This window comes from Electrona antarctica (assembly GCF_951216825.1).
Source record: "Electrona antarctica genome assembly, chromosome: 13".
Taxonomy (NCBI): Eukaryota; Metazoa; Chordata; class Actinopteri; order Myctophiformes; family Myctophidae; genus Electrona; species Electrona antarctica.
In genome coordinates this window covers 11,500,745-11,516,846 of record NC_136794.1, presented here as the reverse complement: position 1 = coordinate 11,516,846, position 16,102 = coordinate 11,500,745, and the positions used below count along the sequence as shown (strand labels likewise).

General features: G+C 44.7%; 1 protein-coding gene across 13 annotated transcripts in view; it reads left to right on the top strand.

Annotated features, from left to right (window-relative positions):
• The window catches only part of caska (calcium/calmodulin-dependent serine protein kinase a), a 143,227-nt gene that overhangs the window by 66,636 nt on the left and 60,489 nt on the right, over positions 1 to 16,102 (top strand). For 7 of the 13 annotated variants that reach the window (XM_079518823.1, XM_079518820.1, XM_079518813.1 and 4 more), the window contains exons 3-6: positions 4,505 to 4,610; positions 5,363 to 5,464; positions 8,267 to 8,344; positions 8,575 to 8,647. In XM_079518823.1, coding sequence (XP_079374949.1) covers positions 4,505 to 4,610; positions 5,363 to 5,464; positions 8,267 to 8,344; positions 8,575 to 8,647 — 359 coding nt within the window. The remainder of the gene's footprint in view (positions 1 to 4,504; positions 4,611 to 5,362; positions 5,465 to 8,266; positions 8,345 to 8,574; positions 8,648 to 16,102) is intronic. The other 6 variants (XM_079518815.1, XM_079518822.1, XM_079518816.1 and 3 more) reach the window with 1 other exon arrangement.

Sequence of the window (16,102 nt, the reverse complement as noted above, 5' to 3'; positions counted from 1 at the left end):
GAATGGGACTGGTGGTGTCAGTAGATGTGCTGGGGGGGGAGGAATGGGACTGGTGGTGTCAGTAGATGTGCTGGGGGGGGAGGAATGGGACTGGTGGTGTCAGTAGATGTGCTGGGGGGGGGGGAATGGGACTGGTGGTGTCAGTAGATGTGCTGGGGGGGGAGGAATGGGACTGGTGGTGTCAGTAGATGTGCTGGGGGGGGAGGAATGGGACTGGTGGTGTCAGTAGATGTGCTGGGGGGGGAGGAATGGGACTGGTGGTGTCAGTAGATGTGCTGGGGGGGGAGGAATGGGACTGGTGGTGTCAGTAGATGTGTGAGGGGGGGGAGGAATGGGACTGGTGGTGTCAGTAGATGTGCTGGGGGGGGGGGAATGGGACTGGTGGTGTCAGTAGATGTGTGAGGGGGGGGAGGAATGGGACTGGTGGTGTCAGTAGATGTGTGAGGGGGAGGAATGGGACTGGTGGTGTCAGTAGATGTGCTGGGGGGGGGGAATGGGACTGGTGGTGTCAGTAGATGTGCTGGGGGGGGGGAATGGGACTGGTGGTGTCAGTAGATGTGCTGGGGGGGGAGGAATGGGACTGGTGGTGTCAGTAGATGTGCTGGGGGGGGGAGGAATGGGACTGGTGGTGTCAGTAGATGTGCTGGGGGGGGGGGAATGGGACTGGTGGTGTCAGTAGATGTGTGAGGGGGGGGAATGGGACTGGTGGTGTCAGTAGATGTGCTGGGGGGGGAGGAATGGGACTGGTGGTGTCAGTAGATGTGCTGGGGGGGGGAATGGGACTGGTGGTGTCAGTAGATGTGTGAGGGGGGGGAATGGGACTGGTGGTGTCAGTAGATGTGCTGGGGGGGGGAATGGGACTGGTGGTGTCAGTAGATGTGCTGGGGGGGAGGAATGGGACTGGTGGTGTCAGTAGGTGTGCGGGGGGGGGACTAGTGGGGGGACCGCCAGACAGCGTTAAAGCGGCAGGCGGGAGGAGAGTTTAGCCTCAAGGTAGCCACTTATCCCAGCTTTAGTAGCATTAGCATCTTGTGCAGAGCTAGAGTAGCCTTGTGTTGGTCCTCTGAGGATGAGCTTAATGTTTGCACAGAGACCAGGAGCAACACACGCACACCCATGACTTCAACTCAGGGCTTAATTAAATGTCAGCACATCCTTGGAAAAACCGTGTGTGCGTGCGTGCGTGCGTGCGTGCGTGCGTGCGTGCGTGCGCGTCTCTTTCACATTTCTTCAGTACAATAAATGTGCCAACGTTAAACATGGGAATGCCATGCTGGAAGGTGGAATATATGACTGAGCATAGCTATATAAATCAGCAGCGTGCAATATTGCAGAAGAAGAGGATATTAAAAGTTAATGCAGTTAAGAGTGCTCGGTAATGCATTTTCAGGGAATGAGTTTTGAGTGTGTGCATAAGGTGGAAAGGTTATGTATGTGATATATGCCTGTACTTGGCCTCCAGCATCAAGCCTGCTCTCTCAGAATAGCTGCTGCCTGCCAGGAGGACAGACATACAGACAGACAAACACCTATTGGAACAGATGAATGTGTGGATGTTGGATGGTAGAGGGAGGAATGATGGATGGATGGGTGGGTGGAAGATGGATGATGGCTGTGTTGATGGAGAGATGAAGGATGGTTGGATTCTAGAAGGACTCAGGAATGGACGCTTTTTGGTAAAAGGAAGAATGGAGGATTGATTGATTGTTTGACAGGCACATGTTTCTGTACATACTACTGTATCCTTCAAAAGGATTAGCCTCGCATTGGCCAGATGCGAATCTGCCGGTGACAAAAAAAATATGGCCAATTATGGCCATATATATGGCCAACGTCGATTAGCTGAGATTAGCTGTACACAGACGGACGGACAGGGGTGAAAACATAGTCTCAGCCACGCCTTTGGCCTGGTGGATACAATAAGAAGTAAATGAGGAGGAATCATTAATATGATGATCAATAGTGTTATGGGGATGATGATGGGAGTAGAACATATAGTTATAGTGAACGTATAGCCACAAAAATGATGGCAAAGTAAGTAAACAAGACAGCAAATACAACAAACATATCATGTATACACATTTGCACACATATTATTGCCTAATATTTAGGACAGGGCAGTGACTTGCAAAAATAAGCATTCATGAAGTTATATGACTGCACAAATGTGCAATGGTTAATGACAACTCCCCCGGTGTTAAATACATAACGTTGCACTGTGGACAACATTGAACCCCCTTTCCAGAGCACTGCAGCCTCCTACATTGGACAGAGAGAAATGTCCATGCATTGCACACTTATTAGCTCTACGTGGCTTTGTATGCAATATAGAGACTCCAGGGTTTATACTCAATATCTGCACCCTCCATCCATCCTGTTTAAAAATGACAGAACAATTCACCATTTGCATTACTGAGAGTCGCGGTTGGAAATAATATTGATTGGTTCAAGCTATTCCGTTGCTGTCCCCAGGAACATCACTCTTGTCACAACTCTCAGGCTCCCTCATATGACATCTAGCCTATTTTCTCTCTTCCTGCGATATTTTATTTTTTATCTTTATTGTAAGTCTGTCATCTTTTAAAAGGACACTGTTTTGTATTCTTCGTACCAGTAGCTGTTCTTCTCCAGTGACACCCCCACACATACATGTAGCTATCTCCCCTCTCCTTGTCCTCTTGTCTTTATTAACCCATTTTGGTGTTTTAAACATTATGTTATAATTTAGCTATTGAAAAATAGCAGATCTACAAGCTCGTAGCGCGCCACCGAGTGGCGCGCTACGAGCTTGTAGGTCTGCTATTTTTGAAAAATCGAAGAACGACTGACATAGAAACATAGCTTTTTCAGAAAACTGTCAGGATTTTAGAAGACATTTTTAGAATCGTCCTCAGGTCTAAATGTGTTAAAGTGGGTGAAGCTCATTGCCATGGGTAACACTGACGCTGTAAGTAATGAGCTAAACAAGCATCATTTGGAACCTAAACTGCAGACAGACCTGTTGCCGTTTCACATAACGTCTGTCTGTGTCATTGCAATGTGAGCAGCCTGCGATGGCGTGACCCTAATTAGCACACCGTGTGCACTTCTACATTTTGCATTAGGGCCTGTGAGCGGTAAGCGCTAGGCAACATGAAAGCCCCATCTCGGGCTTTCTGACATGCAGGCGTTTTTTTAATCGTCGAGCTGGGAGTGCTGCAAGATTCAGCTTCACCTCCAAAGGGGGTTAACCCATTTTGAGCGGGAACCCCTTTTGGTGTTAGCATTATGTTAATGCTTTAGCTATTGAAAAATAGCAGATCTACAAGCTCATAGCGCGCCACCGAGTGGCGCGCTACGAGCTTGTAGGTCTGCTATTTTTGAGAAATCGAAGAACGACTGACATAGAAACATAGCTTTTTCAGAAAACTGTCAGGATGTAGAAGACATTTTTAGAATCCGATCTCAGGCCAAAGGGGGTTAAAGACGAAGACGTCAAATTGTCGTGTGAAGGATTCCCTTTGGTTCTGCTCCCTTGTTAGGGATGCTGTGGAAGAAACCGTTCTATTATTTAGAGAGATTGTACTGTAGGTGTTTTATGAATTAAATTACAGAGGTGAGGTGACGTCTGCAAGGTAAATGTATTATGAAAAAAACACTAAAGGCACTAAGCACTAAAGTCTTCCTATTATGCAAGTAAATTAAATAGAATGAAATTCGATTGTGGGTTAATAAATAGGCCTACAGTACATATTAAATAGGTTATTTCGATCACGTGCGCGTGTATGCGTGAGCCTCTCCACCTCTCCGAAGGAGCCTCTCCACATAAAAAAGAAGGAAAATATATATTGTTTTTGCCTCTTGGGAAGTTGGGGGTACAACCTCCTTTTTTGTGTGTAAAACAGGAATTCAGTTTGGCTGCTCCACTTTCTTAGTCCACTTCCTTCGGGTGCTTCTGTGTTTATTATATATTATATATTATATTAATGGACCACTTCACCACTTTTCAACCTATCTTCATATAATAGGTCCTCACTAATAATAATGAAAAAATGGCACGATTTGTTTCTACTCAGTCTGTGTCAGGGCTGTGGGCAGTTTAGAAACCGTCTTCCAGTGACATCATCATTAGGCAGATTGTTTTTTAAACAAGTTTAGATTTTCATTATCGTGAGAACGATGCCTTCCATTTTCGCATTGCAACTTTTCAGGACTAGAAAGCCTGCAGTTTCTATTAGCTTGGATTCTCCATTGATGATGTCACTGGTGGACGGTTTCTGAACTGCCCACAGCCCTCCTATGAGACACAGACCGAGTAGAAAAAAATTGCGCCATTTTTTCATGATTATTAGTGAGGACCTATTATATGAAGATAGGTTGAAAAGTGGTGAAGTGGTCCTTTAACAATGACATGACGTCATTGACATGTTTAATTACTGTTAGTGGAATCTGTCTTGTCTCTGACCTGTGTGTGTGTGTGTGTGTGTGTGTGTGTGTGTGTGTGTGTGTGTGTGTGTGTTCTCAGACCTGAAGAGGGAGGCCAGCATCTGCCACATGCTGAAGCACCCCCACATCGTTGAGCTGCTGGAGACCTACAGCTCAGATGGCATGCTCTACATGGTCTTCGAATAGTGAGTCTCCCTTTTTCCGCACACTTCCAGTCTTCCACCATATTATGCTAAATCTGTGATTCTCAAACATTTCCATGTCAAGGACCCACACATTCATGTTCATGGCCGTGGACCCCCATCTGACAATGTTGTTGTTCACATTTTTCAAAATAATTCCACATTTTTCAAAAATATTCCACATTTTTCAACACTTTCTTTTGAAATAGCCGATCTGTACGCTATGAAATAAAGTGGGTCAATAGATTTTTATGCTATATTAACAAATCAAATTTAGCTGGGGGTTCCATGGTAGCCTGGCTAATGAGCCAGACGTGAATCAGCCGTTGGCAAAACAAAAAAAAGATACACGACAGTGTGATATTAGTTTGGCTTATTAGCCAGGCTAGTCCCATGCAACCCCATCAAGGACCCCTGGGGGTCCTCAGATCACACTTTGAAAACCAGCGTGCTAAGAAAATGGGTGTCAAAGTGTCAGAGGGAGGAAGCCATGGTTGATGGGGGGGTATGTATCCACAGCAGGAGAATGTGAACAAGGGTTGATCCATTGGTGGGGGGTGGCGGGGAGGCCATGATGTGATGGGAAGGGAGGAGGTTGGTTGGCAGAAGAGGTGAGTATAAATTGAGACTGGTGATGGAGGGGGAACCCCATGGTGGTTCATCATATCCAGTGCTGCTGGTATGAGAAAGCTTGTTAACACCTTGCTTGCCCGGACCTATTTAATCCATTTAATCCATGTGCCCATCATTTATAGCGCCTGGACCACTTTTACCGGCGCACCGGAAGTTGGTGTGCATGTCTGCGTAGCAGCTAACAATAGCCACACCACTCTAGAGTCGATCGACAACAACGGGAGGTAAGAATAAATCTATCACGACTAGCGACTGGACCGCTGAGCGCCGTCTAACACAGGATCTTTTTTCAGAATTAGACGGGATGATTTAGATTTAGATCGGAGTTATGATCGTTTTAAGATTTTCGTTTTCGTCAGCTAAACGGGCAGGGAACATTTTCGATGACGTGTCACTGTTTGACACGTCATCGGAATGGGCAACAAGCGCTCCTAGGCTCTAGAGCGATGCGATCGGTTTTGATATCATTAATCTCCGTCCTATTTATCAATCTCCGGCTTGGGCACTTGACCATGACATTGAACTTGACGGAGATCTCCGCCCCGGGCCTCCATGGTGTTAACTGAGAGAATTGAATGGAAGGAAAGAGAGCGATGAGTAGACGGAGAGAAGACGAGCAAAGGAAGGACGAGAGGGAATCTGTTGAAGTGTCAAACAGTCTGTATGAAGGGCTGAGATGAGATTAAGATTTTACACCCGCTAGCTCATCTCAAAGCAACACACACAGAACCTCTCCATATCTCCTTCTCTCTTCCCTCCTTCCAGAACTAATTCCTTTATCATTTAATTCCATTATCACCGATCGTGCAAGTCCTGGGGTCTTTTGCATATAGTTCTATCGTAGGCCTTGGTGCAGGGATACTTTACCCCAAAAATGTAACAAGCTAATTTTTTTTGAGCACTCCCTTTGGCCGGCATGCACAAGCCCACATAGATCACATGTAGCCTACTGTCTGCATGCACATTGCACACGCAGGTTGCAGGAGAGGGAAGGTGGTAGTACTGAGACAGGCCTTCAGTAATGCGGTGCTTTGAGGGGCAGATGGATAATAGAGCAAAAATAAATGGATAAACACGTACGTACACCCTGTCGTCAGTTCTACGTCCACACAACCAGGAATGTGAAGTAGCACAATGGCATACACTAAATCCATAGTGTTGAGTTAATTCCCAGACTGGACCCATAGGGGTCAATTTTAGGCTTGCAACAGTTAATCAAACTAATCAATTTAATCGATTAGTAAAAAATATATAATTTTAATAACAATGTAAACGTTTTTGTAGGGGCACTAGCCCCTCCTATATTCAGCTTTAGTGTCGATTTTCGTCTTACACAAACATTAAATTCCCATTGACAATGAATGGAGAATTTACGTCATACGTGGACAAGCAAATGAGCAATTTTTGTCCTACACAATTCCCATTGACAATGAATGGATGGTGTACGATGATAAGAGCGCCCCTCACTTCACACGGGTGTGATTTTTAAAATACAGCAGGACAAAATAGCGTTGCATTTCCAACACTTTGCAAGCTTGTATTATTATGCTATGTTTGCATTAACTCTGAGGATTTGACAGTGCAGGAGAGCATAGAATAATAGCCGTGTAGTGGCCACATCCAACTTAACAATCCTTTTTAATTGGTGCTGACGAGCCACTTTAGATAATGGTGAGAATGAAGGGAAGAGCGATACAGGAGTCCGTGTCCCTGCTTGGTAAATGACTGGCTTAGATGAGTGTGTGTGTGCAATGTGCATACTGCATAGACACACACACACACACACACACACACACACACACACACACACACACACACACACACACACACACACACACACACAGAATATATAGAGAATATATATAGAGAAAGCTTGGGACATGCGGACAAAGATAACTTATATGTGATGTATTTTATTTTATTTTTATGTTTTTGCTTATTTCTGTTTTTTTTGTTTTTTTTTACAAATACTTGGTGTAACTTCTGTGTGGGAAGTGAACGTGATATTGTTTATTTATAACTTGTAACTTCTGTGTGGGAAGTGAACGTGATATTGTTTATTTATAACTTGTAACTTCTGTGTGGGAAGTGAACGTGATATTGTTTATTTATGTTGTTGGTGTCTTATAATCCCGTAAGGGATGGGTCTAAACGACAAGACACGAAAATAAAAATTAATTAATTCATTCATTCACACACACACACACACACACACACACACACACACACACACACACACACACACACACACACACACACACACACACACAATGTGTGTTTTTGTAGCATGGTCAGTGCGTGCATGTGTAGTTGTGTAAGTAAGCTAAGTAGGCTAAATTGAGTGGATGCTGTGTGGCTTAATGGCCATATCTTAAAAGACCATCCCTAACAGCATCGATTGTGACGGGCACTGTTGGCCTGCGCATCGAGCCACGCTGTCACCTCTAGCAACAATCTGGTCTTAACTGTTCTGAGGAGCTGTTTGAGCCTCATCATTATTGTAAATTAATGTGCAGGGCTTTTCTCAATGCAAAGCGCTATATATAAACCTCTTAGTTACAGTAATACCTTGTCCTCCTGGGGACTCGATTAATGTCGTGGAGCTGCATTACTGCTCACAAATATTTTAGTCTCCGTGAAATACTTTCTGTTTCTGACTGAAACGCGCGCACGCACACACACACACACACACACACACAGACACACACACACACACACACACACACACACACACACACACACACACACACACACACACACACACACACACACACACACACACACACACACACACACACACTACTATGGCCTTCCTCTCTCTCTCTCTCTCTCTCTCTCGCCATGCCTCCCTATTCACCTCTACAAGCAGCCAGAGACAAACTGTGTTTTAATAAGAGTGACCTTTCCTTTCCTCCTGGATGCCTGCACCGACCTTTATGTCACACTGACCCCCTTCTCTTTTCTTTCCACCCTCCCTTGCCTTCTCTCTCTCTCTCTCTCTCTCTCTCTCTCTGTCTCTCTCTCAGCATGGACGGAGCAGACCTGTGCTTTGAGATTGTAAAGAGAGCAGACGCCGGCTTTGTCTACAGTGAAGCAGTTGCCAGGTAATTTATTTGTGCATAATTTATTCTCTCATAACCGCTCCAAATCACTCCTCGATAAAGTTGGTACACATAGCGATGCGGAACGTCACGTTCTCACCATTATTACTGTATAATTATCATGTCGCATTGGCATGCGGATAAACACTTTCAAATGGCTTTGAATGGTGTCATTTGTGCTGTTCTCTTGTGTGTGACATTGCCGTGACAGCGCTTTTCTGTTCTCTCCTCAGTCACTACATGAGACAGATCCTCGAGGCGCTACGGTATTGCCATGACAACAATGTCATTCATCGAGATGTCAAGGTATTCCCGACCAGACTGGTTGTTTGGGTTACTTATTGTATTGCCTGGCATATCAGGAAGTGATGTATTCTGAGAAAACGCAACAGCTTGGTTAGTACGGCACCTTACGGAGGCATTGTTGGAAAATGTTGGGTAGAATTGCCTTATTTTTTTTGTTCTCTCTCTCTCTCTCTCTCTGCACAGTGCACACGCACGGTGACCTTAGACTTGTTCTCTCTCTCTGCGCAGTGCACACACACACACACACACACACACACACACACACACACACACACACACACACACACACACACACACACCGTGACCTTAGACTCTCTCTCTCTCTCTCTGCACAGTGCACACGCACCGTGACCTTAGACTTGACATTTTCCACATAAAAACACAGAGAGAGAGCAAAAGGCTGACTCTCCTCTACTCTTGTTCTGATTACTCAGTTCTTCTCAAGGCTCTCTTGATTTCCTGCACATGAAAACCCAAATGATTAATAGCCTTTTACTTTTGTGTTTGCATCTGTCTCATGTTAGGGAGATCGGGAGACATAAAAAAAAGGAGGTGTTTTTATGCAAATTCACTTAGTAAAATGGCCTAAGCCTGTATGATTTCTGCGTTCAGAGCCAAATCAAGGGATGGTCTCCGGGGTGACCTTGGCCTCTGTTGGATGCTGCAGAAGGATGCAGATTGAGGCAGGTCTTGCGGTTGTCATGCACAGTGTTAACAACACATGCTGTACTAACAACTGGTTGTGGTAGATACACTGTAGCCTGTAGGCAGGTGGATCAGGTCAGATAAAGTGGTTTGTGATTGACAGCAGACCTGCAGGTAGAAAAACAATGAACTATGAAATTCATATTTCACTTGCATCTTTGAGTTATTTGTGTGTGCGTGTGCGTGCGTGTGTGCGTGCGTGCGTGCGTGCGTGCATGCGTGCGCCAGAATCATCCTTCTGTTAAGCTACATCTCTTTTGCGTCTCTTCAGTAAAATAAATCTGCCACCAGTAAACATGGGAATGCCATACTGAGAATGTGGTATACCCAGCTGCAGTGTATGAGAGTGTGTGTGTGTGTGTGTGTGTGTGTGTGTGTGTGTTCTGTGGGTGAACTCTGAACCTGAACCGGTAGCATTGCGATAGAAACACATCGTCAGCCCCCAAGCCCATGAAGAACCGGCATAATGAGTAAAAGCATCCTGGGTTTCATCAGAACTCTATTAAGTCTTTCCTTCCTTCCCAACGAACCACCTCTCATCTCCTCTGTCTGCGTCTCGCTCTCAACATTCAACAAATAAGCAGAGTGAAACACAATTCCCCTGGCAGCTCTCCTCCGTGACTGTGGATTTAATGGTTTTTTATATCACACTCGGGGAGCCTGCTATAGTGGTGGCTCCTTTTGTATACGTGTTTTATTGCCTATCCCGGAGACTCGCCATGCATATTATACGGCCGCAGTCCGTCGGCTCCCAGCCTGTGGATCACTATCTCTCTCTAACCCATTTTGGCCTGACGTCGAAATTTAAAAAAATGTCTTCTAAATTATGACAATTTTCAGAAAAACCTCATGTTTCTGTATCAGTGGTGCTCAATATTTCATGTCAAGGACCCCAAAAACTATATGTAATTGGCCACCAACCAACCCCCATCTGAAAATATGTTGTTCCAGGAACCTCTCAGAAGCAAAGATTTGAGTTAAAAGCATTCGCTCTGAAAGAATATACATTCAAAGATTTGAGCCACATTTTCAAGATTTTTCAAAAAATAGCAGACCTACAAGCTCGTAGCGCGCCACTCGGTGGCGCGCTACGAGCTTGTAGATCTGCTATTTTTCAATAGCTAAAAGTATAACATAATGCTTAGTTAAAACACCAAAAGGGGGGTTCCCGCCCAGAATGGGCTAAAGCATGGCTGGCATACTGTATTAGTCATCTGGACCTATAGAGTGCTATCTCTCCGTCTGTCCTCTCCTCTGTCCTCACCCTGCTTTCTATTCTCCATGCCCTGCCCTGGCTCCCCCCGGCTGAGCCCTCACCATTCCATTGTCTCTGTGTGAGTAATGAGGTTGCCAGTCAGTCAGTTCAGGGGCATGGGAGGACAAGAGCCCGCTGCGTGTGTGTGTGTGTGCGCGCGTGCGTGTGCGTGCGTGTGCGTGTGTGTGTGCGTGTGCGTGTGTGTGTGTGTGCGCGACGGAGGAGGAAAGAGGGAGTGGTCGTTTGACTTGCACTGTATCTCTTCCATTCACAATTTTTTACAGCCTTTCCCGTCTCGTATTTCTGCCATACTTTACTGCCAGACAGTAGCCAAGTGCTGCTGCTGCCGTTGCTGCACTGTGGGTTTTGATTTACACCTGTGCTGTATTAGGTTTTCATTCTGTCCATGGTCAGAATCTCTCTCTCCGGGTGGTGTTTTGCTGTTTGTGTGTAAATTGTGTTGACCGCTGTAGCTGTCCTGCCAACTAGGTAGAATTACAGAATGAATAATGTTCACACACTGTATCATACTGAACACAGCAATGATACTGAGTGAATTCAGCAGTGCACAAGTTACTCTTCGCTGAGATAGTTTATTTTATTTGTATTTCAATTGTATTTACTGTCCCAGACACTGCTTTGATAACGTTACATAAACCTGCAATGTCCAAGGCCTGTTTTCTGACTGATTTCATCGGCAGGCTTCTGTCACAACTGTACGTACTTCAATGTATCATGCTGTGTTTTCCAACCCATCTGGATTTTACCTCATATTTTGGCCACTAGAGTGCCTTGTGCGCCCTGTCAGTGGACAAACTGTGTGCTATCTTTCTCCATGAATCCATTACCATCTGGTTGTGTTTGTTGTAGTTCAATATATTTATATTTGTGTATGACACTGACAACACGATACTGCATTGTTTATTGTCGGACCATATGCAACAGCAACAAGGGACAGCATGTACTCTATGGAGGTGGATTATGATTGCAGCCAATATTTTTTCAAAAACAGTACATGGTACGTTGCGGACAGATTGTGGACATAAAACAATATCACGAGTGCACCAGATGGCAAATGTGCAAATGTAGCATTTCATTTCCAGTTAATGCTAAACAATGTAGATATTACTCTAGAGTCTACTCTAGAGACACTTTTTGACTTGAGAGCTACTTTCAAAATGACCAGCTCAACAAGATCTACCCAATGAAAACATTATAATACCATTGCTGAAAATGGCTTTGGAATAGCGGCGCTGGCATTATATTTAAGACAAATACACTTGGAATGGGAAAGGGGATAAATGGAATAGGTAGGCCTAGAGTTTTTTTGTATTTCATTTGTAATCTACCGACATTTGTGCACAGCAACACTCTTGAAAACAAAGTATTGCATTATGGGTTTGAGCTGACAAGGCCCTTTTTTATGTCAGTTAATCAATCAAGTCAACTTAATTCAAGTGGCAGATGCCAAAAAATGTTTTTATATTTAAATTAAATATGTCATGTGATCTACCTGCACAGCCTTTGTGATCTACTGGTAGATCGCGATCTACCTTTTGGGCACCCCTGCTCTAGACTCTAGAAGTCAAGATAAAACTCATCAATATGATGAAGAAGACTACAAGTGAGTTGAATGATGCCCGAGTTAAACTTAGTTGAGATGTGTTGTGTGAGCCTGTATACTCTTGGTGTGTGACACCCATGCACAATTAAGTATAACTAACGCAGGGTGAGAAGTTCAGTCACGCGAGTAGACCCGCTGCTTCTTCGCTTGGAAAGGAGCCAACTTAGACGGTTCGGGCATTTAGTAAGGATGTCTCCCGAGCGTCTCCCTAGGGAGGTCCTCGACGATGCACGACCCACTGGAAGGAGACTCCTGGAGCTCTCCGCTGGAGCTGTTGCCCCCCGTGACCCGACTACGGATAAGCGGTTGAAGATGGATGTATGGTTAACGTAGGCTTAACTTTGTGGGTTTTGACCTTGGCACACAGGGTGGCTTTCACTTCCTTTATCACCATTTAAACATTGACTGCAGCAAGTGTCCTGTCTCTGCTTTATCAGATCCACCGCCTCGGATTTATGCGCACCACGTGGGATAGCGTTGGAAACATGTAGTCGTGTGCGTGCACACACAAAGACACAGACGCACACACACACACACACAGACGCACACACACACACACACACACACACACACACACAAACACAGTGTGTTTGTGTGTGTCCTTGTTGAATATGGATAGGTTTGAGTCAGCCACAGTCACAGATGAAAGTCAAAGTCACTGAATTCACTTGAATCCTGACGTTCATAAATCACTGAGACGTTGTTTGTCTCGCAGTGTTTACCGTTCTACAATTGCCTCATCACAGACCTCCACTGAAGACTGCTGCAATCCTGTGTGTGTGTGTGTGTGTGTGTGTGTGTGTGTGTGTGTGTGTGTGTGTGTGTGTGTGTGTGTGTGTGTGTGTGTGTGTGTGTGTGTGTGTGTGTGTGTGTGTGTGTGTGTGTGTGTGTGTGTGTGTGTGTGTGTGTGTGTGTGTGTGTGTGTGTGTGTGTGTGTGTGTGTGTTGGAGTTTGCATAGAGATGAGCACAGCAATGCGGAGGCAATCCAAAATGATAGCATCTGATTATCCCACTCTCCCAAGTTTTGAATGCAGAGCTGGTATTCAGGTCCACCTGAATACCAGCTCCAACAGGCCCAGATGGTTTTTAAAAAAGAAGATTGTGTTTTCACAGTAGCCGCTGGAATGCATGTGTGATGCGGGCTCCCCGAAATGTCTTGCGTTTTGCAACGCTATCTTTGATACGCAAATAGGGACACACTAACCCATTTAGGCCTGAAAAAAATGTCTTCTAAATTCTAACAGTTTTCTGAAATACCCATGTTTCTGTATCAGTGGTGCTCAATATTTCATGTGAAGGACCCCAAAAATGATATGTAATTGGCCACCGACCCCCGTCTGAAAATATGTTGTTCCAGGAACCCCTTTGAGTTAAAAACGTTCACTCTGAAAGAATATATTCAAAGATTTGTGCCGCATTTTCACGATTTAAAAAAAATAGCAGACCTACAAGCTCGTAGCGCGGCACTCGGTGCCGCGCTATGAGCTTGTAGATCTGCTATTTTTCAATAGCTAAAGCATAATGCTAACACCAAAAGGGGTTCCCGCCCAAAATGGGTTAATGCATACTGTACTTGCAGTAGGTTAAGGAATTCATTAACATGATTATGCCTTTACTGTAAACACGGAACAGGAATAAAAACCCCCACATTGCTCCTTTTTAACGGGTGTACTGCTGTGATGGCGTGAGTTGTCAGAATTGCTGATGGAAGGAGAGCAGACTATTATATCACTGGTAGTTCAGGTTATCTGAAACTCTGCATGCTGTCGCTGCATGTAGATGGAAATGTAAATGCTTGTTGTGCCATGGCTCTTAGTCAGTGGTGTCATGGTGGTTTTTTTTACTGGTACCACAGTGTTTTAACCCATTTAGGCCTGACCTCAAAATTAAAAAAAAATCTTCTAAATCCTCCAGTTTTCTGAAATAAATATTTTCACAATTTTTCAAAAATAGCAGATCTACAAGCTCATAGCGCGCCACCGAGTGGCGCGCTATGAGCTTGTAGATCTGCTTTTTTTCAATAGCTAAATTATAACATAATGTTTAAAACACCAAAAGGGGTTCCCGCCCAAAATGGGTTAATGACGCCCACGTGCACGCACACATGTGTGCACGTGCGCATCGCAGAACACAGAACAGCTGATATAGCTGATATCGCAGAACACAGAACAGCTGATATAGCCTAAGCCTATATTGTTAAATAGTGTATGAGAGTTTTAGACACAAACTCAAAAGTAGACTTAAATTAGTCGGACAAACATCTTTACTGCACACTAGCAAAACTAAAAAGTTTGCTTTGGACGAATGAATCTGTTCTGAAGGATCGAGGCATTCTTCTTGTGTGCAGAAGACCACACAGCAGCAGTAGCCTACTGGAAACCATAGCAGCCTACTGCTGTAAGTATGCATGCTTAGGGGGGGGGGGGGGGGGGGGTCACCGTCAAAAAATTACTGGTACCACGGTGTGGTACTGCGCTCTACGAGCATGACACCACTGCTCTTAATGCTATTTCTGCTAAATGCTTCATATCAGAAAGACAGTTGACCCCTGCTTAGTCTATAATTAAGTGTGTGCATGTGTTGTTATGATAGGTTAATGAAGCTGTTATTTGCTTTGTAGAAGATGCTAGTCTGACATTCATCTAACAGGTAATTAGTATAACTTTTGCTTCAACTGACCAGAACACACACTTTATAGAGACACGCACACGTGCGCACACACACACACACGCTCTGACTTATGGTACCTAATGGCGCATATCAGATTCAGATGCTGTAATTGTGAAAAGAAGTAAACAATGGCAGACAAGAAGGTTCCAATTAGTACAGAGAAAATGTGTGCTTGTGTTGGACATGAGTCCTCTTCTCTTAACCCATTTAGGCCTGAGGCCGAGTCTACGAATGCCCTCAAAATCAGTGATTCTCAAACACTTTTATGCCGAGGACCCCCAAAATTATATGTATTTGGCCATGGACCCCCATCTGTAAATGATTTGTGCCAGGGACCCCCTGAAGAGAAAAATTATTAAAACCTTTTTCAAACACCTTCAGGATTTTTCACTAAATGGCACGCTGTGAGCTTGTATATCTGCTATTTTTGAGAACAGATTCTTTCCTGGTGTTGACGGGTTAGAACCTGATGTTTATCTGATCCTGTCTTCCATGGGGGTTGTTTAAGACAAGGAGGTGTGAGTTGGAGATGCTGAGTAGTTGTTTTGGGGCAGAAAACGGAACCAGACGCTGCAGGAAAGATCTGATCTTCCCATGGGTTTATTCTGTGTCTACTGTATGCTCGATTCATCTGTCTAGACGGATCTGGGTGTCTGTTGATCACTCAGATAAATCAGCCGAAGCCTTTAAAGCATCTATAAAGCAGTCAATCAGTCCGTCTTTCAGTCAATCTTACCATCAACAGTCTGTCTGCCTGGCTCGCTGCATCTGTGTCAGTCTCTCTTCTCTGCACTGTTAAGTCTCGCTTCCGGAGCAAATGTCACATTCTCCATATGAATGTCTTGAATTAAGGGATCCAGGGAAGGGTCTTATTTCCCCATTGGGCACTTGAATGTCAGCTATTTTTACAAGGTAAAATTGCAGCAGTCCACTCAGGCCCCGTTCCTGTTTCACACAGGGGGCTATTAGCAGCCTCGCTGGTGCTGTTTGTGTGATAATGGGTGGCTACATGGTCAAAGCTAATGGTTTCCCTAATGGCAAGCAGTGGGCCTTGTGATGTCAGAACATCCTGACATTGAGCCTCCACAGCACACGCATGCACACGCATGCACACGCATGCACGCTGATCGTCTCATCAGCCTGACAAACACCCATGGCCTTATCTGACGCCCATGTTTGAGATTTCGGGATTTCAGACAA